The 27,188-nt window shown below is 47.4% G+C and overlaps 1 protein-coding gene across 1 annotated transcript in view; it reads right to left on the bottom strand.

Annotated features, from left to right (window-relative positions):
* Positions 1–27,188, bottom strand: part of EPHB1 (EPH receptor B1) — a 956,362-nt gene that overhangs the window by 68,866 nt on the left and 860,308 nt on the right. Inside the window, exons 8-9 of the mRNA XM_078665818.1 lie at positions 26,908–27,016; positions 10,040–10,104 (exon numbers count right to left, since the gene is read on the bottom strand). Coding sequence (XP_078521944.1) covers positions 10,040–10,104; positions 26,908–27,016 — 174 coding nt within the window. The remainder of the gene's footprint in view (positions 1–10,039; positions 10,105–26,907; positions 27,017–27,188) is intronic.

Genomic DNA, 27,188 nt, shown 5'->3' with positions numbered 1-27,188 from the left:
GTCAGTGGATCTGGCACGGAGGCTAGTGTCGGCGGTCGGGCGGGGCGCTATGATGGCGAAGTGTGACATCAAGTCGGCATTCCGTTTGCTTCCGGTACATCCGGCGGATCACCAGTTGCTGGGGATTCAGTTCGGTGGCGGCTTTTTTGTGGACAAGGCGCTACCCATCGGGTGCTCCATTTCGTGCGCGTGGTTTGAACGGTTCAGTTCCTTTCTGCAGTGGGCTTTTTCCAGGCGCACAGGCTCTGAGACAGTGACGCACTACCTGGACGACTTTTTCCTGGTGGGGCGACCCGGTACGACGGACTGCCAGCAGCAGCTGGACAGTTTGACTGAAATGATGGGGGACTTTGGGGTTCCCCTGGCGCCAGAGAAGACACACGGTCCCAGTACGGTGTTGTCCTTTCTCGGTATAAAGCTCAACTCAGCGGCCATGGAAGCACGCCTGCCGGAGGACAAGAGGGCGACAATGGTGGCTTTGGTGGACGTGATGCTGGCAAAGCGGAAAGTGATGGTAAGGGAAGTTCAGGTCCTGCTGGGGCATCTTAACTTTGCGTGTCGCGTGGTGCGGGCGGGCCGGACTTTCTGTCGGAGGTTGGGTTTGGCACTATCCGGTTTGACCCTGCCTCATCACCATGTGCGCCTATCGGTGGGAATAAAGGAGGATTTGTGCATTTGGCGGGCGTTCCTGGGACGTCTCAATGGGGTGCCCATGGCACCGGCGGAAGATTGGGAGTGGGACGTCACGATGTATTCTGATGCGCCGGGTGTTGGCGGTTTCGGTTTGTATTGAGCCGGGAGATGGTGCGCGGAGCAGTGGCCGCCGCGGTGGCAGGCGGGGGGTAGGGGGGGTAGCATTGCTTTCTTGGAGTTGTTCCCCTTGGTGGTGGCTGTCACGGTGTGGGCGGCCGACCTAGCGCACAAGAGGGTCTTGTTTCGGGTGGACAACATGTCCGTCGTGCAGGTGGTGAACAGGCAGTCGGCGTGGGACCCGCAGGTCTTGAAGCTGATGAGGGTGTTTGTGCTGCGCTGCCTGGAGAATGACATTCTGTGTCATGCTCGCCACATCCCGGGGTGGACAATGACATCGCGGATGCTTTGTCTCGTTCACAGTGGCAGAGGTTCCATGGGCTAGCCAGGGAGGCGGAGATGGTCAAGACGACGGTCCCGATGAAGCTCTGGTTGGTGGGAGAGGCCGGGTCCTTCAGCTGGTAAGGGCGTCGGTGGCTGCGTCTACCCGGAAGGCGTACGTGCAGGCCTGGGAGGAGTTCCGGCAGTCTGGTGCGGTGAGGCAGGGGGGTCGGTGGCAGCGCGAGGAGCCGATGGTGCGGTTCATGTTGAAGTTGATGGAAAAGGGTTTGTCGCGGGTGACAATCGCGGGCAAGTTGTCGGCGGTGGCGTTCATGGGGAAGCTGTGGTGGGGGTACCCCCCGTCGGCGGGGGAGTTGGGGGCTCGATTGCTGGAGGGGCGGGGGAGGGAGAGAGGGGCGAAGGTGCGTCAGCGTCGGCCGATTTCGGTGGCGTTACTTGAGGGTTGATTGGTGCGTTGCCCTCGGTGGGCAGGGATGGCCGTGAGGTGGTTTTGTTTTCCACACTAATGTCCTGGCTGTTCTTTGGTGCTTTTCGGGTGTCAGAGTTGTTGGGTCCAAAAAGGGGGGTGGGGTATTCTTTGGGAGGATGTGGAGATACGGGATGGGGAGGTGGCGGTGCGCTTGCGACGCTCCAAGACGGATCAGCGGGGAGTGGGGACCTGGATAGTGCTGGGCCCGGGAGGACGGGAGGGGGTGTGTCCCGCGTCGTGGGGACGGCAGTTGGCGGCGGATCGGTGTGCTTTGGATGAGGAGGTCTTTACTCGACAACGCGGCTGAAAGGTGACGGCGGCTCAGGCTCTGTGGGTTCTGCAGCACGCCCTGCGGTTTATGGGTGAGGACCCGATGGCTTTTGGGACGCATTCCTTTCGGATCGGGGCGGCGCGGAAGGGGTTGGGGAAGGAGGAGATTAAATGGTTGGGGAGGTGGACATCGGATTGTTATCGGACGTACGTCAGGCTGCGGGGGGTAGAAGCGGTGCTGTGAATTTGTAATGTTCGCCCTCCTTACATGTGTGTCTTTACAGGTGCTGTGGCTGGGCCGGAAGCGGCGGTTTTGAATATCTATATTGTGGGACACTCCTTTGTCAAAAGGGCAGAAAGGGCTGAGTGGGACAGGCACGAAAACTCAACTTGGAATTGGATGAAAGATTGTTCCGATGTCACTGGCGGGGAAAAGGGGGCATGCGTTGGCATGAGTTGATGCCTTTACTGAATAATGTGGTCAGGGGGGGTGTGTGCCCGGATGTGGTGGTGCTCCATTTGGGCGAAAATGACCTGGTACAGTGTAAGGGTTTAGCGCTGGTTAAGCAGATGAAGAGGGACCTGTTGGAGATAAAGAGGCAATGGGCGGGTTGTCACTTGATTTGGTCTGAGTTTATACCCCGGCGTTTTTGGAGGGGAGCTGAGCGCCCAGGGGCTATTGACAGGGCGAGGCGGAAGATTAACAGGGAGATGAAGGACTTCTGTGCCAGGGAGGGGACAGGTAGAATGGAGCATCCCGAGCTTAGGTACGGGGCGGTGTATTTCTTCAGAGAGGATGGGGTTCACCTTTCTAGGTATGGGATGGAGTTATACATTGTGCAATTGAAGGAGGCGCTGGATGGTGCTTTAGGGGTGCGCAGGTATCCGAGGGGGCTGGAGTCCTAGGGGGGGGTCAAAAGTCGCTATGCGATTTTCGAGTGGCGCTTCTCCTAGTTAAGGAAGGGAGGTATTTGCAGGAGGCCTGGACTGTTGGTAGGTGGTGGGGGACACTGAGGTCATTTACAGTTGGTAGGTAGGGGGGATGTTGCAGATGGGTTGTTGTATGATGTTGCAATGTTGGAGATCCGCTTTAGGGGTGGGGGTTGGGGGTTGTCAGGCAGTTGTTTATTTAGTGAGTTATAGTTTTGTGCGGCACAGGCCAAGGATGGAAATCTGTAGGGTGCACCTGATTCCAATAAAGCGGCCTTTATCACACTATTCCTTTGTCTGTGGTCACTGCTTCCCCCCCCTACTGGTGGGCCCCAAAAGTCTTACTATTACTTTCATATTCATTCTTCAACCTTGCTGCATCTTTTCACACCCCATCATAACCCATCCTATTCTCTCTATTCCTTGCACTCTTTCTGTCTGCCAGTCTATTTCTGTAACTACCTTTCTAGTCCACTTTTTCAGTCTTTCACAATTCTCCTTTTTCTTTCCACTTCATTATTTTATTACTTCTCACACATTCTTTTTTGTGCTTCTACCCGATTTTGTTTGTTAGCCTTCCTTTTCACCTATATATTTTTGTTTTCCACTCATATTTAACATTTCTTTATTTTACCTTTCATTCCTCACTCTGAATTTCTTGGTTACAATGTATGCTTTAATTCAATCTTTCTGTTGGTTGTATTTTCTTTTATTTCTTTTATTTCTTTTTGCTTTTTTTATTTTTATTATGAACTACTTTTGCATTGTTTCATTTCTTTTTTCTGCCCTCCAGTGCATTTTCTCTCAGTCCCACATTTCCTTTTTGCTTTATTAAAGTCATTTTTCTGATATTATTTGTCAATGGTGACTATCCTCCGCCAACAACCATGTTACCTTTTCAATCAATCGTTTTAACATACTGAGAACACCTGCCGCCGTGGGTGCTCAAACCAAAAAATAAGCCATTACAAATGGTTGCCATATAGAACCTATTAGCAGAAAAAATATATGGAAAACTCTATCTGGCTCTCCAGGTTTATCTCACGACAGATTTCATTGATCAGAGGTTACAGGTAAAAGGGAGTGCAAGCTACAAAAATAGAGGTTGCAGAAATGTGATGGCAAGACCATATAGACGAAGAAAAAGGGAACACAGCCAAGAAAAAAAAAATAGTTAAATGGGAGAGAACTGGAAAGGGGAAGAATGATGCACAGGACTGATACAAATGAGCAAAGGGAGGGCATGATGTTTATCAAAAGGGAAAATATGCATTCAACAAACAAAGAAGAGGAATGGGTGGAAAAGAGAAAGCATGTGAAAGGTAGACGAAGGATGGGCACATGGATGGGCTACAAGGATAGTGCGAAGAAGAAATATAAGGAAAAAGACAGGATGGGAGACTAGTCTGAAAGCAACTGAAGAAGGAAACATAGAAGGAAAGAGAAGAAAACGTGGGAATTATAGCGAGGAAAGAACAGTGTCCAAGGAAAAGATGTATGAAAAAGAATATAGAAGCAATGTAGTGGGATGGAGGTAACAAGGGCTCAAAGGTGGGTGGAGGAAACAAAAAATGATAAATGAAGGAAGGCGAAATAGAACAAGAAAAGGTGAGGAAAAGAGAAGCACAGGAAGACAGGCGAAGAAAGCTTAAGATGTGCCGAGAGGCATAGGGTGGGATGCACTGAGGGGGCTGAGTAAGAATGAAGAAGCAAAGGTAAAGGAAAGAAGCCAGAGTGGAAACAGTAAAGGTTACAAGGAAGGACGCAACAGATGGAAGGGGCAGATGGAAAGAGTGAAGGAACGAAAGAAGAGTGAATGGATGGACGAACTCCTAAGATTAAGAAGGTAGGTGTTGGTGTGCTGTGCTAGCCCAACCCTGGTGAAGAGCAGATAGTTTTATTTCCGCTCTCATTCAGTCCTTTGCGTCTCTCCCTATACAGATCACCTTTATACTCTGCCGCAAGTCCCTGCTAGTGACCACCCACCCATCCATCCATCCCTCGCGCGCCTTCTATTGAGGTAACGTGCCTATGGGACCACAGATTCCTCGGTTAGAGTTCACTTTTGTGTCTCGGTTCACAGCTGTCCTTTAGGAGTGCACAGGCGCGGGAGGGGGCGTTCCTGCTCACTTTGAGGCTGGGGTGGGTGGAAGGCCCTTTAGATCACTCAGCTGCTCATTGGAGATGCATGACGGGCCCTTCTGTGAAAGCCTTCAATAGATAATAGATCACCAACGCACTCTGTGAGGTCAGCCTGGCCCACAATCCATTCTCAGAGAATTACTCAGGATATGACCAGGCTTATCTGAGGATTTAGAGGCTCACAGGAGGGCTCACTGGCTGATGGGAACACGGAAGCTGAGAAAGATATCATCTCTGAGGGGACTCTCGAGGAGGACACGTGTTAAGCCACCACTGGGCGCTACCGTGGCTGCAGGATAGTAAATGAGGAAACGTAGAAGCGTCTGAGGTGTCATCAGGCGGGTCCCCAAGTAGAACAGCAGAACTGCTGTACTATATATACATGGAGGTGTTTACAGTAACATTATGCTTGTTTATCTACCCACCAAACTCTTAATGTTTTTTTGCTATGTACCATAAAACGCATTGATCGGTGCAACATTTCTAACAAAAGTGCTTTCCTACTTTTTAATAAATAAACAAGTGCGTCATTAAAAACATATTAAATAGCATTATGTGCTGCTGGTGACACCTGTTGTGAATCAGTAATGCAGTATCAAGGTCTTATTCTAAAAAAGCAAAGAGAGAACAGGTGTTGCTGGACTGCCATTTTGGGCACTCTGGCACTATCAGATGGGCCAGCTTTAAAGGGCCAGCATGTGGACGGTTTTATGGGGCCGTCACGGACCACGGGCCACAAAAATGACCCACGCACTGCCCCTTTCAAGTTGGCCCACTTGGCAGCGTCAGAGCGCCCGGCAGGCCAGTTTAACACTGAGTACAAGCCAAGAATGCAGTACACTCTCAGAGCTGTATGTGGTGGGGAGAAGAAAGTGTCTGACGGCCGGATGCAGTAATTTACACCGAGCTGGCACTTACCTAATCACTTCTACTCTATACAAAACAGTCAATCATTTGTTCAGCATCTGGAAGATAAGATGTCCTTGCAGCAGTTAGAAGCTCTGACCCTCAGGGGTGCTCTAATTCCACAGTATACTATTTCACAACAACAAGGGAACCCTCTAGGTAATCAAGGACCAGGGGTAACAGTTATTATCCTACTGTGGAATTAGTTATTACAAAAAACACAAGGGTCCTTAATATAGTCCATAGGATAAAGCACTTAGTGAATTTATAGACAGCACTGTGTACTATAAGAAAACTCGTCCAGCCAGACATACCATTGAGCCTGGTCGGGGATGAACTGGATACCTGGGTGATCCAGATCGATCAGCGACCAGCCGCGACCAGGCTCAATGGCTTGTGTCTGCTAACAGACACAAGCCATTGAGCCTGGTCGCGGCTGGTCGCTGACCTATCTGGATCACCCAGGTATCCAGTTCATCCCTGCGGTCAAGAACCTTCTACGCGGGCCACGCATCCCTCCCAACAGGACCCTGAGTCCTCGACTACTAGGTCAAGGAACCACCCCTCCCGCTCCCAGGAACCGTGGCCTTCTCACCAACTTGAGAAGCCCTGGAACCCCTCTGAGTATCACATGTTGGCGCCCGCCTACCCACGGTGCTCTCCCCCTGCAGGACATCCCCACATCCCCGCTGCCAGGTTAATATCCACGCTGGCCACGTATCCACCGCCAGTTCTAGGACCCTGAGTCCTCGGTCAGGTAACCACTCACACCCTGAATTCCTCATTGTTCGAGAGGCCCTGGACTCCCCTGCAACCGTGCGGACACCACTCATTGGCGCCCCACACACCCACGGCGCTCCGGCCTGAACCCCCTCCTCCAGGGCACCCGGAATCGCAGATTACCGCCAGGACCACAACACACCGATTGTGCGTACCTCTGTCTCTTCCATTTGGAAGGGTTATCGTTAACCTCCAGGCAATGCATTTTTAGTCCTGATGATGATCCTTTATTTCACATAGGATCGAAACGCCGTCGACAGTTTATGTAGTTCTCACGCTAGTTTCCCATTGTGTTACCCAACTGTGTTTACTACATGTGGTCAGCTTGGTTAATATTTAACTCATTACCAGCATCCCCCTACCTTAGAATTGCCTGCAAATTACCCTTTTGTGTTATGTTCTTGGTTTATCCCTTTATGTTATATGTACTGGATACGGGACTGTATCCCACTGTATATTTGTTCACCCAATTTTCTGAAATTCTGACATTTGATTAAATTTTGTCCGGCTGGACGAGTTTTCTTATAGTACACAGTGTTGTCTATAAATTCACTAAGTGCTTTATCCTATGGACTATATTAAGAACCCTTGTGTTTTTTGTAATAACTAATTCCACAGCAGGCATGGTAGCAGACTGAGACATCTCACTGGTGCTGCAGTGGCACATCGTGTGTCCGGTCTCAGGCCTCTCACTCAGACATCTCACTGGTGCTGCAGTGGCACACCGTGTGTCCGGTCTCACGCCTTTCACTCAGACATCTCACTGTTGCTTCAGTGCACACCGTGTGTCCGGTCTCAGGCCTCTCACTCAGACATCTCACTGGTGCTGCAGTCGTACACCGTGTGTCCGGTCTCAGGCCTCTCACTCAGATATCGCACTGGGGCTGCCGTGCACACTGTGTGTCCGGTCTCAGGCTTCTCACTCAGACATCTCACTGGTGCTGCAGAGCACACCGTGTGTCCGGTCTCAGGCCTCTCACTCAGACATCTCACTGGTGCTGCAGAGCACACCGTGTGTCCGGTCTCAGGCCTCTCACTCAGACATCTCACTGGTGCTTCAGTGCACACCGTGTGTCCGGTCTCAGGCCTCTCACTCAGACATCTCACTGGTGTTGCAGTCGTACACCGTTTGTCTGGTCTTAGGCCTCTCAGACATCTCACTGGTGCTTCAGTGCATACCGTGTGTCCGGTCTCAGGCCTCTCACTCAGACTTCGCACTGGGGCTGCCATGCACACCGTGTGTCCGGTCTCAGGCCCCTCACTCAGACATCTCACTGGTGCTGCAGTGGCACACCGTGTGTCCGGTCTCAGGCCTCTCACTCAGACATCGCACTGGGGCTGCCGTGCACACTGTGTGTCCGGTCTCAGGCTTCTCACTCAGACATCTCACTGGTGCTGCAGAGCACACCGTGTGTCCGGTCTCAGGCCCCTCACTCAGACATCTCACTGGTGCTGCAGAGCACACCGTGTGTCCGGTCTCAGGCCTCCCACTCAGACATCTCACTGGTGCTTCAGTGCACACCGTGTGTCCGGTCTCAGGACTCCCACTCAGACATCTCACTGGTGCTACAGTGGCACACCGTTTGTCTGGTCTTAGGCCTCTCAGACATCTCACTGGTGCTTCAGTGCATACCGTGTGTCCGGTCTCAGGCCTCTCACTCAGACATCGCACTGGGGCTGCCATGCACACCGTGTGTCCGGTCTCAGGCCCCTCACTCAGACATCTCACTGGTGCTGCAGTGGCACACCGTGTGTCCGGTCTCAGGCCTCTCACTCAGACATCTCACTGGTGCTGCAGTGGCACACCGTGTGTCAGGTCTCAGGCCTCTAACTCAGACATCTCACTGGTGCTGCAGTGGCACACCATGTGTCAGGTCTCAGGCCTCTCACTCCGACATCTCACTGTTGCTTCAGTGCACACCGTGTGTCCGGTCTCAGGCCTCTCACTCAGACATCTCACTGGTGTTGCAGTCGTACACCGTTTGTCTGGTCTCAGGCCTCTCACTCAGGCATCTCACTGGTGCTTCAGTGCACACCGTGTGTCCGGTCTCAGGCCTCTCACTCAGACATCGCACTGGGGCTGCCGTGCACACCGTGTGTCCGGTCTCAGGCCTCTCACTCAGACATCTCACTGGTGCTGCAGAGCACACCGTGTGTCAAGTCTCAGGCCTCTCACTCAGACATCTCACTGGTGCTACAGTGCACACCGTGTGTCCGGTCTCAGGCCTCTCACTCAGACATCTCACTGGTGCTGCAGTGGCACACCGTTTGTCTGGTCTCAGGCCTCTCACTCAGACATCTCACTGGTGCTTCAGTGCACACCGTGTGTCCGGTCTCAGACCCCTCACTCAGACATTGCACTGGGGCTGCCGTGCACACTGTGTGTCCGGTCTCAGGCCTCTCACTCAGACATCTCACTGGTGCTGCAGAGCACACCGTGTGTCCGGTCTCAGGCCTCTCACTCAGACATCTCACTGGTGCTGCAGTGACACACCGCGGGTCCGGTCTCAGTGCTGGAGTACCATCTAGTTGGAGGAGGATGGAGCTTTAGGCGCGCACTAGCAGGCTACTGTAGACGGCTCCTCCCTAATGGTGGAGAAGCGTCACATCACTGGTCAAAGTCAGTCACACAAAAATAAAATGATATTAAAGCAATAATATAATTTTATTTTTCTGTGATGGGCTCTGGCTGATAGTGCATGCGTGTGGAGCAGGCCATGCCATGATAGGCAGGAGTGAAGGACACTTAAAAGTGCGCATGTAAGTTTGGCCCATCCCTCTTGGGCTAGCCAAACAGACATGCGCACTTCTATTTCTCCAACCCAGCTGTGTTCAAAGCCGGGTTGGAGAAAAGACGCAAGCTCCCATGCAGTGTCTGAGCAGCAGAACAGGCCGCTCAGACCAATCCTGGAGTTTGCTCTGAAGCATGAAAGCAGCGTCTGGATTGGGTGGGGAGCCTGTGCCTTCCCAGAGACTGCCGGGAGTGAAGCACCGAGGCAGCCGCCGGAGCAGCGAGAGGTACATTTTTAAAAATATATTTTATTTTTACCCTCAATTTACCATCCCGTCACCCCCTCCACAGGACACCCACTTCCGTTGTGCAGCAGCTCCACTGTAAATAAGGTAATGAACTTTTTTTTTTTTAACTCAGCACACATAATATTATCCCTGATAACTAATGGGGTATACCGTGGGCCCTTTCAAACCTGTTAAATGTGTTGTTACCCCTTACTCAGATTTTACCCAAGTACAAGCCAGTTGTAACCACTTGGTCAAAAAACCTGAACAAGTGCAATTTGCACTCCCGTCCCTGTGAACGAAAATGCTGAAAGAGATGCCAAGTCTTTGCACCCGTTGTAACACTGACACATGAGTCTGAATGGCTCCAAAGGTGGCAAGCCTGGCACCGACGTGGCATGACAGATGAAGAGAAGCGATTTGCATCGTTACCTCGCCCAGTGCTGTAGTGCTGTAGTTTGTCGCTGTACACCGCCTCCTTGCTATAGGTTTTCTTTCTGAAAGGAGAAAAGACAAGATGTGGTCACGGATGGACAGGAAACATGTAACATATTCTTTCACTCAACACTATTCATGAAGTATTCATACATACATTTTTTTGTTGGATTTAGGAACAAACAGTTTACCGATCCAGCAGTGTCTACTCTGGAACTAACGCAGAGCAGTAAACCCATGGTTAATTTGAGCCGGTAGTTTCTGGTGCTCATCACCGGCCTTCAATCATCAACACCGGCGCTTTTCATGAGCACCAGTTAAGGACACATTCTTTTATGGGGAAATTGTGTGATTTGCCCAGAATCGCTGGATGTTGAGCCGAGGCCGAGAATCTATCTAACCTGGTTCCACAGCTTCGAAGTTGGCAGCTCTGGCCATTACATCACATCCTCTCCCCACTTTCATGATTAGAAGTTGGTTCTGTTTTAAGTGGCGCTAACAGGAGAAATGGGCTGGTGCAAGCTGCCTCCTGACGATAGCCCTGGGACTTTTTTTTGGACAAATAAACCACTGCAGTAAAAGTTCTTGGAGAGTAAAGACACCACAGAAGAAGCAATAGCTTACAGTTCCTTCATCCCCATCTATAGCAAGAATAGGGGCGACCATCCCTTTTGTACAGTGTACAATGGGCTGGAATTAACAAATCTGGACAGTAATTCCTCCTCTCGTGATGGGGAATAACCATTTGGACCTGGGATTACCAGGTTCTTTTCTGCATGGACTCCTACTGCTTGTATTGGATACAGTTTACTCCTGGAACCCATAAATTGGGGGTCAACATGTGACAGAGGATTGGCGCTGATGTTATGAGGAGTGGAATCATGAAATCCAGACTCTGACAGTCAATGTATACATTTTTTTAAATATACTGCAAATAAATTGGCAACAAGGGCAAATGTGACAGTAAATCCGTTTTGGCTTAATTGGTCACAAGGGGGAAGCATTTTGAAATATCTTACAGGGTTAACACATCTGCTGCAGACATCTTAGTGTACCCACCAAATTTCAGAGGATAATAGTAACTCTGAGGCTGAATGCAGTTCATGAACAGTTATAATATTTGTCCACTTTTGACTCATAAAGTAGAAAAGAAGGTTAATGTGCCTGCTGAAAAGCACATAATATAACATGCAGTTTACGGATTTGTATTGTTTATGGAAAGGTTAATGTCGGTTACTGCTTTTGACACAGAGATCCTTTTGTTACTTCAAGGTCATAAGTTGAAATCATTTAATTATAGCACCATAAACTGAACCAACATCAAGGCGCAGCTTGCAAACTACAAGTCATGTTTTTCAATCTTTAGGATTTTTCCTCAATCTATTGCTATTTCAAGTTTGCAAGGAAGGGTTTCTTTGAGTACTAATAAAGAGTTGATGGTACAGACAACCCTACTGGCTGCACTAAGTTTGAATGCTGAATTTGTGTTTCTTTCGAACATTCACTCCTAACAGACAATCTCTACAAGAATGGACGGTATGTGACTGCTACACCTCAAAACCATTATTGTCTTGTATATAATGTCCTGTAAATTAATTTACACACTTGAGTAGCACTGTAAAAGCATCTAATAAAACATAAAACTTTAATTTATTACTTGTGTAATTACTCTTACATACAAACACATCTAGCATTCTTACAGTCCATGCACATCTCGTACACTGGGTGCGGGCAAGGGAGGTGAACAAAGTCAAAAGCCTGCCTCCAAATCATATTGTCTCTTAAGTGCTTGTGAAGCCTTAACAGGTTGGGGGCTTTTGTTTTTTCCTTTGTATTGGCATCCAGATGATGAGCTTCAGAAAGCTCCCCACCAAAGTGATTCTTAAACAAAAGCCTGGATGATAGCTCTTTAAATCAGGCCTTTGCTATGGGCAGATAACATAGGCGCTGCTGAATTGTGTCCCGATGTTGGATCCCAGACCTGCCGTAACCGGGATCCGGTGGAATCCCCGAGTCAATGTGGGTAGCAGGTGTCAGGCTCTACTGTCACTGGGGAGGGTGGGGGGATGCCATACTTCACTTGGTAAAGAGTTGGGGTTGTTCTGTGCCTTCACCTGTAGCTCCTTCTCAAGAATGCAAAGTGATTTTATTGGGTGCAGAATTGCACCCGCATTGGTGAACTGTGGAAGTGGGAGCACCACGCCGCTTATAACTGGGATCCTATACAGCAAGGATGGTGGGAATTAAAGTGGTCAAGCTACTTTGCTCCCGTTTACGCATTTCCTAATAATGTATCCACTAAGGTTCTCTCGTTTGGTGATGTGAAAAATACTGACAGAAATAAGATCTTTTCTAAAAACATAAAGTCCACAGTATGTAACAATAGTTGTAAACTTAAAGGTACAAGCAGTTAATGTAGCATGTGAAGTGCGCTAATATCAACTGAAGTGGGCTGTATGAGAAGAAAGTAAACAAATACATAAAATAAAATGACTACCAATAATACGAACTAACATAACTATATCATTAGAAAAATTGCCATCAGTATTTATTCGAAAACCCAGCTTAATTTACTGCACACAAACATTAATACTAGTCCTAGCATTTCGGTGGGGCAGTGTCTGAACGTGTGATTTGGTGTGAGTCAAATTTCTTTTAGAAGCTGTTTATTTAAGGTTGGATTTCTGATAGCCTATGCTTTGGATGCTATGTTTATGCAAAACATGCTTTTGCACCCTATGTTTTCACATGCTACCTCTTACAGCCAACAGGAGTCTTCAAGGGATCTGCTATATTATATCAGTTTCCAACGTAGGCAGATGACAATAGTGAAAATAATCACAGCTCGAAAAAGACTAGGTGGGTGGCTGTCCTGTGAGCTTGAGGAGATATTACTCTTTGCATTTGGTTGGACCCCATGTGCAATGACACAAACCACCCAAATAATGATGGCCCGCTGGTTGAGATCAACTCAAGCATTCCATCTATCACTTTTTTTTATGTGTCATCAAAATGTTACCACGTCATCAACTTGTGTAAAACACAAGGATCAGTAGCTTGTGATTACAGTTTTTTTTCCAGCAAATCAGAGTCCGATCCAATAATGCAGCATAGATTTCTTTGGTTTAATTCAATCATAATTAGGCCTGAGAAATGTTGTTTTGTTTCAGGAATGTGGTGGCGAAACAGTTACAGTTTCAAGGAATTTCTCTATTAAGAAAAAGGTGAGAGAGCGCAAACTGAGATAAATATATGAGTACATCATACTTACCTATAGAGAGCATAATTCATGAAGAGAAATGCCATGAGTGCTAATAGTATCTGAAATTATATTCTAAATGTATAGCTAATATAGAGATTTAAGTAGAAGTGGAATTAATACAGAAATGTGTGACATTATATGATTTTATTAGACGTGATTATTTTGAATCTATGTCGTGTAGCTGTTAACATATAAGATGGTCTGGGATAAAACGCAGAACGTGGTAGGCCTCAGGGCCAGAGCTGGAGCTAAAAGGGAAGGTGTTTCTTTTCACGACACAGATTGTTTAACGTTTTTGGTCATTGTATTAATGGGCCATGATTTAGAGTAATGTTTTCTAAATAATAGAATAAGAGTTTTAACATGCTTTAATTAAATGAAGAAATTGAATGCTATAATCATAATGTGAAATATTGTAGGCCTGAAATGTTTTAGCATTGATTTACACGTACATGTCTGGGCTGAGAAATGTTGCAAGCCTTTTTAGAAGTCTATGAGAGTTGGGTTCTTGGCGGCAGATATCTGTCTGCAACAGGAAAGGGGGGATCCAATTATAAGTGAATGAATAGAGGCCTGTTCAGTAGACGGCCCAGACATGGAGGAGGGTTCTGGAATGTTTAAGGGGTATCAGCGGGCCGGAGAAGAGACTGAGAAGCAAGGTCAACTCTAACGTCTGAGGCCCAATACAAAGCATCATGGAAAAAGCCTGAAGTTGCACCACGTGAGAGGCGTTTCGCAAGGGGCGTCTCAAATGTTGTTGACTGTTTTGTATTAGGGACAGCACCCCTGGGTGGAGTTAGAGCAGAGACCTGAGGACCCTTTAGAGAGCGGATGGGTAGGCAGTGAGGGGTCATGACTGGAGAACTTTAGGTTTTCACCAAGAGACTTAGAGTGGGTGACTTCCCTTGGGGGTCATTCATTGCTGACACCTTTGTTAGGTTGGGATTTGGTTAAGTAGGGATACCATCTAGAACAGGGTAGGGACGCCTAACCTGTGTTTGTTTTCCTCCAACCTAAATGAAGGAGAGATATGCGTCTATGCTGATAGCTTTGCTATTTTTAGAACTTGTGTTAGTGATTTCTGTTGCTCGTCTGAGGGCTTTTCGAGAGCACATGTATGTAATTGGACCTGTGTATCTCGTGAATCTCATTCTGAGATGCTTGTATTTGCAGCTCATTATATCTTTACAATAAACTTTTGAAACCTAGAAGTTGTCCGTGATCTTTAAGAGTAGAGTCCTTTATTGGGTGAACTAACTTGCAGATAGGTGTACTGTTTCCTTCCAAGACAGGCAATAAAGGTTCAGTCGACCAGATCGAGGTTTGGATCAATAGATATAAGGTATCGATCAAAATCTCGCCCTTTCAGTTGGTAGCTATAGAGGATGGTTGCCTTCTTGAGGACGGTGACCTAGGCCAGGTTAGCTTACCCCAAGGCCCCTAGAAATCGATGATCGGAAGAACAGCCCGCGGATGAAGATCCGGATGACGTGAGACAGAAAAAGCAGCAGTATCGGTCGAGAGTGAGTATAAAGGGTTATGCGTGTTAGATTGCGGTGTTTTTGTATTGTATCTATGTTGTAATGTCTGGCGGAGTTGAATGTCTGTAGAGTGACTGTGGAACAGGTTGTGAGCGCGCGCAACCGGTGGAAATCTTAAGTTCAAGGAGAGCTTAAGTGGTTCGGGTGTATCGGACACCCAGAGTAATTGTCAACTAGTGTGAAGGGGGTCATGAGGTACCATTGATCACCCGAGAGACCGAGATAGGGGGAACGTAAGAGTGAGTGCGTGAGTAACGGACGCTGGTCGGAAGTTACTGTGTGTGTAAGTAACCTATCAGAGAGACGATAGACATCTCGTCAGTTGTGTTGACAATTACAGATAGACTGTGGACGTACAGTCGAGAGAAGTGACCGCTTGGTCGGAAGTAGTCATTTTTTCAGTGTATGAATGGGACGCATGCATAACCGGGAGACGAGTTGAGAAAGGAGGGGTGCTGCTGCGAAGCGGAGAAAAGAGACGTCAGGTGGTGTCGCGCAGTGATTGGCTGACAGGAGAAAGACCGCGCTGTGATAGGCCAGCTAGCGAACACGTCATACAGGGTCGCGACGTGATTGGCCAACAGGAGAAAGACCGCGCTGTGATAGGCCAAGCTAGCAAAGCCGCGACAGGATTGGTGGATTGTCATCAGGAAGTAAACAGAGTAGCGAGGCTGAATTTTGTGCGCATAATTATGAAGTGTTTTAAATGGTTGAAAGCGCTGTTTAAGAAAGAGAGGCGAGGATCGTATGAAGGGGAAGAAGCCCCGCCGGAGGGTACGCCAGCTCGTTATATGGCAGTAAATGTTGGGTTGCATACGATCCTTTGGATATCAGAGTGGAGTAAGATTACTGAAGGAAACGAGGAACTGACGTTCCCGAAGTACGGGACGTTCAGATTAGAGGTGTTACATCGATTGAAATCAATCATGACCTCAAAGAGACCCTTGCCTAGACCAACCCAGTTTGAAGCCCTTGAAGCATGGCTTAGGGCAGCGCATGAAAGGAATATGAACAGACGACAAGAAAGGGTGAAACGCTCGGTAAGGGCAGTGCAGGATGCCAGGTGGGATGCGGATGCTAAAAGATGGAGAGTGCATAATTTGGAAATAAATAAACTGTACCCAGTGTTAGAGGCGCCAGTAAATAAAAGCCCCCTAGAAGAAGATGACGAGAGCGAAACAGAGGACAGCCTGATAAACAGATTACTGACAGACAGGCCACCCCCGTATAATAGAGCAGGGGGAGAGGTCGAGAATACTGAAGGAGGAAAGGGGGGCAATGCAGGAGAGCATAGACCGCTTCCCAGTTCAGAGTGGGATCCTGAGCCAAAGAAAGAGTTGCTCCAGCCTAGTCAGGTGCAACAGGTAGTCGGTAGGTTTGTGGTACAAAGAGCGCCGGAAACGGAAAGCGCCACATCCTACCCATTACCAGATGCACTACAGGTACCTGTTACCATAGGTCCTATAATATCGATATATGACCAAGAGAGAGCAAAAGGGGAAGAACGGAAACGGAAAGACAGAGAAAGAGCAGAGCAGGCAAGGAGGAACGATACCACTAATTCCCCAAGTCAGATGCCAATACCCAGAGAGTGGAGCACCCCGATGCACACAGCAGGGGACCCAGGAGAAGATCCTGGGGGCCCTAGATGGCCAATGGATCTGAGGGGATCTGGACGAAAATCCTTTCAAGAGCTAAATGAGTACATGAAGCAGTGGGATGAGGCAGTGAAGGCTCAAAAGTGCATCAATGCTGCAGAAGCAGAAAGGGAAAGTCAGGACAGCAGAGCACGAACTCACTGCGGGGCTGGGGAGAGTAGCCCGGAGTGGGACTGTAGAGGGAGTAGAGGGAGTAGGGGAGTCACCCATTGGGCCCGGAGTGGAGGTAGAACAGACCTGGAAAACGGGGGCCCCGGGAGTGGAGGGGTGGCGTGCCCAATACTCAGTGAAGGGGAGAGGAGAGCGCAAGAGTACAGGAACAGCTTTAAGTGTCCACACTGTGTGCCTGGCACCAGAGAAAAGAATGGGAGTTGTGAGAGGTCGCACCATAGTCCCTGTGATGACAGAAATGAGCGCAGCCCAGGGAATATGGGGAACCAGGAAGGATCGTATCGGATACTGAGCGATACGAGGCAAAGGGAGTGTAGCGACCAGAGGGAAAATAACAGAGAGATGTGCGGTGAGAGGAGAGAGGAAGACGAGAGTGGGCAGAGAGAGAGTAGGGATAACAGGCCCGTGTTCCATCACCTTCCAAGATCGGATGGCCGAGCATGGGACCTGGAGAGATGGGAGCGAGGGAGACCACCCATTAACTCTCCCGAGCCCAAACGCAGAGCTCGAAGTTGGGATGGGAGGGAGACCAGTGAGCCCCCTTCAAAAGACATATTGCGAGCTGAGATAAAAGCCAAGAGACTTGATGTCTCCAGCTTAAGGTCAGATCTGGATGACATGGTAGATGGTACCCTGCCTTTGGAAAGAATGGAAATGTATGAACAGGATGAAATACTGTATATGGCAAAGGACATCACACGAAAGGCGAGAGCAGTCCATGAGAAGTTAGTCGAACTAGCAGGCAAATATATGGTGGACTTGTCAAGAACCAAAGCATTACAGGGTAACCACAGGCTACATTACTCAGATCGGGACCTAGATGAGAGGAGAACGATTGGGCTGAAAACACACATAAGGGAGCTGATTACTGGAATAAGGACATGGAGGGCACTAGATAAATGGGAAGAGAGGTGGTCCAAGAAAGGGACCGGCAGAAGAAGCATGATTGGTATAACACCAGGACAGCAGGGAATAGAAGCTTACCCTTTGCGTGAAGTTGCCAATGGGAGCTATGTACATGTCCCTTGGAGTAGGGGAGATTTAGCTGCTTTTACCACATCTTTCCCCAAGTTACGGGAGAGCCCCGTGGAGTGGTACAAGCAAGTCGAGAGGTTTGTAAAGATCTCAAAAGTCCTATGGATAGATCTGAACACGCTGTTTGACATTGTAGTACCAGGAGATCTGTGGACAGCATGCAAGGTTAGCGCTGAGTGGCCCACAACGGAGCCAGAGAGAGATGCTAGGACTAATGGGCCGTCCGAGATCGTGATGGCAAAATTCGAGAGAGTGATGACTTGGCTGAAAGAAAAAGTGCCAATGCAAGACATAGATTGGGTCAGAATAGACAGAACGAGACAGGAACCCAAAGAGACAGTTCACGAATATTACGAGAGATTGCTGAAAGCGTTTAAACAGTATAGCGGTTTGGATGTAATGGATCCAAAGGATATAGGGCAATTTGTGTCCAAGTTCGTCCTGGGACTGAGACCGGATATTAGTTTAATGATTCAGCAACACTCGATTTGTTGGCAAAGTAGACCCCTAGATGAAATACTGAGATATGCCAGGTACTGCTGTGATGAGGTAGACTCCAAGGCTAAGAAACTAAAAGAGAAGCTGATGGTGGTACAATTGCAGACAGCAGGAAAGGGGGGACCGCAACAACAGCAGCAAGGGACAGGTACAGGGGGTAAGAAGCAGTACAGTCAGAACAAGGGTAATGAGGAGAGTACTACCTTTAGACCCAGAGTAGACATAGCTACCTTGAAGAAAACGACTAGGTGCCACCAGTGCAACGAGTTGGGGCATTGGAAACGCGAGTGCCCTTACAATGTAGAGATCGGAGAGCAAGAGATAGAGGAGGAAGAGGTCCAGAGCGCACCTATGAGAGGGGCGACGCCATACCAAGGGAAGGTGCTCAAAGGGGGGGGGGCTCCTCCCCGAGCCCAGTTCCCGCAACCTCCTCGAGTAGGGAGTATGGGTAAGACCTATAGACAAATGCCCCTGTTTATGGAAGGGGAAGAATGCTATTATGTGGACCCATTAACCGGACAGAGAGTGGAAAGAGAAGACTGCACCCTCGGGGCAGCCTTAGAGGTAGATCAGAGGGGACCCTATGTGGAAGCAGAAGTAGCAGGGTGCCCTACGACATTTCTGGTGGACACAGGAGCCACTAGATCCACGATCAGATCAGCTGCAGTTCCAGACCTGCCCATGTCTGGAGAGACCATACAGGTGGTAGGGGTCGCAAACAGGAGAATAACCAGCCAATTGACAGAACCGGTACAGGTGAAAATAGGGAAGTACAGCGATGAGCACCAATTTGTGGTTTGCGATTCAAGCCCTGTGTGTCTGCTAGGAAGAGACCTGTTGTGCAAATTGAATTGTACTATATATTGTACACCCCAGGGAGTGGAGGTATTGACTAATGATGATGATGCAGATTTCAAAGTTGCAAACTCAAGAATATGTGTGGAGCTGTACCCTACTTTGACAGTAGACGAGCTTCCCTGGGATTTGAGAGAGACAGTGGCATCAGAGGTATGGGATTTCACTGGGGAAGAGATTGGATTAGTCAAAGGGGTGGACCCAGTGAAAATTGTAGTGAAACCGCATGCTGAGTTCCCAAGAACACCCCAGTATAAATTGACTCCAGAAACGATTGCAGGCATAAAACCCGTGATCGAGTCCATGATTAAACAGGGAATACTGAAAGAAATCGTGGGTAGTCCATGTAACTCCCCGATTATGGGTCTGCAGAAACCAAATGGGAAATTCCGGATAGTACAGGACCTTCGAAAGATTAATAACATAGTCGTTTCATGTTGTCCAGTGGTACCGAATCCATCAGTGATACTGTTTCAGATTCCATTCCAAGCTGAGTGGTTCACTGTGATAGATCTTTGTCAGGCTTTCTTTTCGATCCCTTTGGACGAAGATAGCCATTTTCTTTTCGCATTTAAGCTGGAAAATCGCGTCCTAACATGGTGTCGTATCCCTCAGGGGTATACAGAGAGTCCATCGATCTTTAACCAGCTTCTGAAGAAAAATCTTGAAAGTCTAGTGCTGCCCCAGAAGTCAGTTCTGGTCCAGTACATAGACGACCTCCTTGTGGCGTCAGAAACAGAAGAAGCTTGCAGGGAAGATTCCATTGCTTTGTTAAATCACCTAGCTGCCAATGGGCACAAGGTGTCCCCGGGAAAATTGCAGTACTGCCTGACAGAAGTACAGTACTTGGGACACAGAATTGAGAAAGGCAAACGAAAGGTGTCACCAGACAGGATAGAGGCGATCATGAAAATGAACGCGCCTCAGACACAGAGAGAGGTCAGGATGTTCCTAGGGATGGTGGGTTATTGCCGACAGTGGATCGTGAACTTTTCACTGAAAGCAAAGCCCTTGCAAAAACTGACGCACAAAGAGGTGAGTGATCCGGTACCATGGGACAAAGACTGTTTGATGGCATTCTTACAGCTGAGAGAGGACCTGTGTCGTGCTCCGGCATTGGGAATGCCTGATTACAATAAACAATTCTTTCTTTACTGTTGTGAGAGAGAAGGTTGTGCGTTGTCTGTGTTGGTCCAAATCCATGGGAATGCCCGTAGACCAGTTGCTTATTTCTCGGCTACTTTAGACCCAGTAGCCGCAGCGTTGCCCGGATGTCTCAAATCCGTTGCTGCAACGGGTGTCAGCATTGAGAGATGTGAAAATATTGTTATGGGGCACCCGTTAGAGGTGTGCGTGCCACATTCTGTTGAACTGTTGATGACCAGGACCAAAACACAGCATCTGACCAACAGCAGGCTCACGCGCTATGAGCAAGTTATTCTTGCTGCAGAGAACGTGACCCTCAAGAGATGCTCTGTTTTGAACCCTGCTACCTTAATGCCACTTCCAAATGATATTGATGATGATGATGAATATACAGACCATGACTGTCTCGATGTGACTGAACTATGCACCAAACCCAGACCCGACATCGTAGATGAGCCACTGACGGACCCAGATGAAGTTTTCTTTGTCGATGGCTCATGTGTAAGAGACGAAGTTGGGCAGTTGAGAGCAGCTTATGCTGTTTGTACAATTGAAGGAGTTGTGGAAGCAGGGTGCCTGGAAGGAGTAAACTCCGCTCAGGTAGCCGAGATTATTGCCCTAACACGTGCTTGCTTAGCAGGCAATCAAATTCGAGTCACCATCTACACCGACAGCCAATACGGGTTTGGGGTAGTTCATGATTACGGGCAGTTATGGTCTCAAAGAGGGTTCATGACTTCTTCAGGCTCTCCCATTCGCAATGGAGAGTTTGTGCGCTTGTTGTTAGAAGCATTGCAATGTCCAGCAAGTATCGCAGTTGTAAAGTGCATCGCACATACCAAAAATGAGGACTTTGTTTCGAAAGGCAATAGATATGCTGATGAAGTTGCGCGGTATTGCGCAGAACAAGGTTACTCTTTCACAGAGGTGGATGTGGGTGGAATAAATGTAAGAACTGAATTAGCCATGATACTGGAAACTGTTGATACTTGGGATGAACTGTCAACCATGCAAGAAAATGCTCCTGATTCAGAAAAGGAAACATGGGTAAAGGCAGGATGTGTAATGGGTGAGACTCATTTTTGGGTCTCAGCAGACGGCAGAGCAGTGTTGCCCAATGAGATGGTGAGTCCAATGGCTAGACTCATACATGGTCCCGTACACTTAGGGAGAGATGCTATGCTGAGAGTGTTTAGACAGACTTGGTACAATCCTAAGTTTAGAATAGCAGCAGAAGCAGTGTGCCAGCGTTGTGTGACCTGCCAGCAGCTGAATGTAGGGAAAAGAACACCAGTTGCACTAAGTCACATAGGAAGGTCTGGAGGTCCATTCAACAGAATGCAGATAGATTTCATTGAAATGCCAAGATGCAACCGCCTCCGCTATGTCCTGGTGGTTGTTTGTGTGTTCTCCAGATGGGTTGAGGCATACCCTACACGTAGGTGCGACACCCTCACAGTGGCTAAGTTACTGCTTAGAGAACTTATCCCTCGTTTTGGGGTGCCGGCCTTTTTGGAATCAGATAGGGGAACACATTTTAACAGCGAGCTTGTGAAGATGATTTGTGTTGCACTGAATATAGACCAAAAGCTCCATTGCAGTTACCGACCAGAAGCCTCAGGAATTGTGGAACAAATTAATGGCACGATCAAGTCCAGAATAGCGAAAGTTTGCTCCTCAACGACCCTGAGTTGGCCTGATGCCCTGCCATTGGTACTCATGAGCCTTCGTAGTACCCCAGACAGAAGAACAGGGTTGTCACCACATGAGGTGTTAATGGGGAGAGCCATGAGACTGCCATCTATTCCAGCTACTGCACTGTTAAATATCACAGATGATATGATCCTGGACTATTGTAAGGGGCTGTCTGACGCCATGCGTTCTGTGTCCCTTCAGGTGCAGGCTGCAGAGGTTCCAGCGTGCCAGGGCCCTTGCCATGACCTGTATCCTGGGGACTGGGTCCTGGTGAAGAAACATGTGAGAAGAAGCTGCTTGGATATTCGTTGGCGTGGGCCCTACCAGGTCATCCTGATCACAAGTACAGCTGTAAAGGTGGGAGGCCTGCCCAACTGGATACACGCGTCGCATACGAAAAGGGTTCCAGCACCTCTGGAAACAGCTCCTCTCTCGGATGGACGTCCAGCTGAGGACCAAGAAGCCATAGAGGGGGCTAGCCAAGCTGTAGGGGTGCCAGTGGAAGCAGGGAACGAGTCTGACCAAGCTGAGGACGGTCAGTACAACAGCGAAACAGAAGACGCTACAGAAGGAGAAGACAGCTGGGAGTACGAGTCTGACCCTGACAGGTCTGAAAGAGAGCGAGAACAGACCAGAAGGAGAAGGAGTAGAAGGGCACGTGGAGAAGCAAATTGGCCGCAAAGAAGAAGTTCTAGCCTGAGGTCAACTCCAGAAGCAACCCTTCCTCCGATATCAGAAGACTCAGACCCAGAAGAAGGTGCTCAGGGCGCTGAAGCACCAGACCGAAGAAGGTCAAGAAGAGTGCGTGTGCCTAACAGAAGATACTCCACACCTGAGTGGACATATCTGGCGACAAATGTCTGTGAAACCGGAGACAGGGAGGATCCGAGCGGTGGTGGTGTCCAGTTCTGAGCCCATTATCACCGTGGAAATACAACTGTTGGTACCCGGTGTCGAACAAGAAGGGTCACTAACATTCGTGCTCCCCAGACCTCCCCGCCTCAGCAAGTTAAAACACATGTTTCTTACAGAATTGAAATTCCCCGACTTTGGTACCACGATAACAGCACATGAAGAGCATACTCTTCGCATGGAAATATTGAACTATGCTATTGAAGCTGCAACCACAAATCTAATAGTCGATTGTTAAAGGACTTTGTAAATAAAGCAAGCAGAAGAAAAGAAGATTACCTAGCGCCCAGGAAGCAGAGAATTTTAGGGAACCCCTTGAGTGGATGGAGAAGGGCTAGGGTTGTCTTTTTGAACTGTGAAAGGACTTTTTGCGAAAAAGGCTGTCAGCCTCCAGCTGTGTGGATTCTAAAGACAAAAAAGGATTGAAAGAGACTGTAAAGGAACGAGAGGAAAAGAACTTTTTTTTGCAAAGAGAAAGGGAAAAGCTAGATTGTCTGACGAAATGGAGGCCGGCACCCCGAACCGCAGAGCTAAATGTATAATAGGTACACTAATAGTAGGAGTGATAATATTAATAGCTTTAGTGGTAACAATTTCTTATGTAAAGGGACATGAGGAAGAGGTAAAGGTAACTGATGCGAATTCTGTAGTAACACTTACACCCACTGTTGCAGGTGAGAAAAGGGAAAACACTCAAGAGAAAGCGTTATTGGCTGCAGAAGCCCGCAGGTTACATGTAGACGAGTCCCAAGGAGACTTTAGGTCAAATGCTTATGCTAAACTTTTGTATGAATACGTGGATGCCATGGAGGTTAAGGATTGCTACGTCTGCATGCAGTTGCCTGCGTCTGTAGATGAAGGAATTCGATATCATCACCTCCCTCTGACATATGGCATTACATGTAGCTTATTGCTTAGTATATTTTATGAGAGAGATAGTTTTGAATACTATTTCTCCAATTATGATTCTGTGTTGCCAGAAGTCCCGAATTATAAGCAGATGAATAAATGGGATTACTGGAAGAGTGAAGACAGATTGGCCAAGTTCTTCATTCCTTGGATTACCTTAGATACTTCACATGCCCGTAGAAATAATCTGACATGCAAGGTGTCAGAAGTCGAGAAAAAGTTCATAGGGCAGGTGGATGATCGTTACAGGAGACAAAAGATTTTGAAAAAATCAGGACAAGGGAAATTAGATTGGACCGAGGAAGAGAAGTCACACAAGAGAAAGGGTAGTAGTGGTCCAATAGCTTTAGATAAAGCGCAGAGAGGAAAGTTATGTCTTCACCGAGCCAAAACGTATTATGAAAATGTATACGTGGGTGAAGTTGACTGTGAACATGCTTTTAATTTAGAGTACTACACTAAGGATTTCCTGAAGGGAATGCAAGTGATTCCAAATGTGTATTTTGTATGTGGAAGAAATGCTTACGTGAGACTACCTGACAACTGGTATGGATCATGTTACTTGGCAATTGTCTTCCCCAAAATATATCATGCACAAGACTTATTGATCATTGAGGGCCAGACATCATCGAGGGGAAGGAGAGATTTAGGCGATGCAGAAATGGTTGGAGATGTCTTTGGAGCTATGTTCCCTCTTTTGGGAATAATCCTTAATGATGTTAAAATTAGACGACTGGCAACAGTTGTCGACAGGTTGTCTGCCAGCACTGCTCAGTCCTTAATGCTGGTAGAAGGAGAGATGCAATCGATAAGGGCTATGGTTCTTCAAAATCGGCTTGCATTAGATGTCTTATTAGCAAAAGAGGGCGGAGTCTGTAAGGCTTTGAAGGTTCAGGAATGTTGCACTTACATTCCAGACCTTTCAAAGCCCCTTGAGAAAGTTATTAAGAACATAACTAATATACACAAAGAGATCGAAGACTTGAGTAGAGAAAATGTCTGGGAAAAGGTGGGCCACGGAATGAGTACAGTTGGAGGGTGGTTTTCCACCTTAGGCAAAAGCTTTATTTGGTATATCCTAAAGCCTATCATCATAATATTGATCTGTGGGATAATATTGTGGGGATTGGTGAGGGTATTCAAATGGTACAGAGCAAGAAGGTCAGAAAGGGCCCAAAGAGAACAGTTGCAGAGATTGGCTGCCATACAAGATAATCAGTACAGGAGCCTGAGAGCTCTGGAAGCGCAGAGAATGCCAGCAATAACTGCAGTTTAAATGTTAGTGATGACCCCGAGAGGTCATCAAAGGGGGGAACTGAGAGAGCGCAAACTGAGATAAATATATGAGTACATCATACTTACCTATAGAGAGCATAATTCATGAAGAGAAATGCCATGAGTGCTAATAGTATCTGAAATTATATTCTAAATGTATAGCTAATATAGAGATTTAAGTAGAAGTGGAATTAATACAGAAATGTGTGACATTATATGATTTTATTAGACGTGATTATTTTGAATCTATGTCGTGTAGCTGTTAACATATAAGATGGTCTGGGATAAAACGCAGAACGTGGTAGGCCTCAGGGCCAGAGCTGGAGCTAAAAGGGAAGGTGTTTCTTTTCACGACACAGATTGTTTAACGTTTTTGGTCATTGTATTAATGGGCCATGATTTAGAGTAATGTTTTCTAAATAATAGAATAAGAGTTTTAACATGCTTTAATTAAATGAAGAAATTGAATGCTATAATCATAATGTGAAATATTGTAGGCCTGAAATGTTTTAGCATTGATTTACACGTACATGTCTGGGCTGAGAAATGTTGCAAGCCTTTTTAGAAGTCTATGAGAGTTGGGTTCTTGGCGGCAGATATCTGTCTGCAACAGGAAAGGGGGGATCCAATTATAAGTGAATGAATAGAGGCCTGTTCAGTAGACGGCCCAGACATGGAGGAGGGTTCTGGAATGTTTAAGGGGTATCAGCGGGCCGGAGAAGAGACTGAGAAGCAAGGTCAACTCTAACGTCTGAGGCCCAATACAAAGCATCATGGAAAAAGCCTGAAGTTGCACCACGTGAGAGGCGTTTCGCAAGGGGCGTCTCAAATGTTGTTGACTGTTTTGTATTAGGGACAGCACCCCTGGGTGGAGTTAGAGCAGAGACCTGAGGACCCTTTAGAGAGCGGATGGGTAGGCAGTGAGGGGTCATGACTGGAGAACTTTAGGTTTTCACCAAGAGACTTAGAGTGGGTGACTTCCCTTGGGGGTCATTCATTGCTGACACCTTTGTTAGGTTGGGATTTGGTTAAGTAGGGATACCATCTAGAACAGGGTAGGGACGCCTAACCTGTGTTTGTTTTCCTCCAACCTAAATGAAGGAGAGATATGCGTCTATGCTGATAGCTTTGCTATTTTTAGAACTTGTGTTAGTGATTTCTGTTGCTCGTCTGAGGGCTTTTCGAGAGCACATGTATGTAATTGGACCTGTGTATCTCGTGAATCTCATTCTGAGATGCTTGTATTTGCAGCTCATTATATCTTTACAATAAACTTTTGAAACCTAGAAGTTGTCCGTGATCTTTAAGAGTAGAGTCCTTTATTGGGTGAACTAACTTGCAGATAGGTGTACTGTTTCCTTCCAAGACAGGCAATAAAGGTTCAGTCGACCAGATCGAGGTTTGGATCAATAGATATAAGGTATCGATCAAAATCTCGCCCTTTCAAAGGCATCAACAAAAGCCCTTAAACACGACATTTTGGGAATATTTTCCTATTTCATGGTGGTTTGTGAGCTACTACCAAATGCAAACATGTTCGGGCTATGGACCCAAAATGTGAAAATTCACAGAAATTTGAGAGTCTAAACAGTTTCTCAAAACCTGTGGCGAATCTGTTAAATTATATAAAACTCCTTCACAGGCAAATCCTGAGTGTTTCACAATTGCGCAACATGTTTTGCCCAGGTCTTATCATAACCTGTAGTCAATGTCAACCAGTTTGACCTTAGGAACATCATCCAAGCCTTCGAAAGAACAAGATGATCCTCCTCTTCCACAGAGGGAGTAGAAGAATGCATGCCACTGGTTGGGGTATTGACATTCCACAAAAGGATGGCTACATGAAACTGGCTGTCCTGTGCTCGTCTTTTGAATTCGCGTTATATCATTTATCTGACTGGTACCAACCTGCTGCAGACAATGTAGATCGCTACCAGTGAGACAATAAAGACCACACCAGCAGCTGCTGATCCTGCGATGAGTGGTAACTGCTCCCTCAGCTCCGATTTGTAGTCCTCTGAAAGAGAAAGAGAGAGGTCATTCATTCATTCAAATCTTTATTCGGATTTTCAGAAAAATCCATAAAAGCACAGTTTTTAAAATACAGTTCAACATATTTAAAATTACGAGTACACTAGTTGCAATAGATATGTATAAAGTGCATATTAGAACAATTACAAAGTCACATA

The sequence above is a fragment of the Lissotriton helveticus genome, chromosome 11, assembly GCF_964261635.1.
Source record: "Lissotriton helveticus chromosome 11, aLisHel1.1, whole genome shotgun sequence".
Taxonomy (NCBI): Eukaryota; Metazoa; Chordata; class Amphibia; order Caudata; family Salamandridae; genus Lissotriton; species Lissotriton helveticus.
Note: the sequence above shows the minus strand (reverse complement) of the source record. Positions and strands in the feature narration are given on the sequence as shown.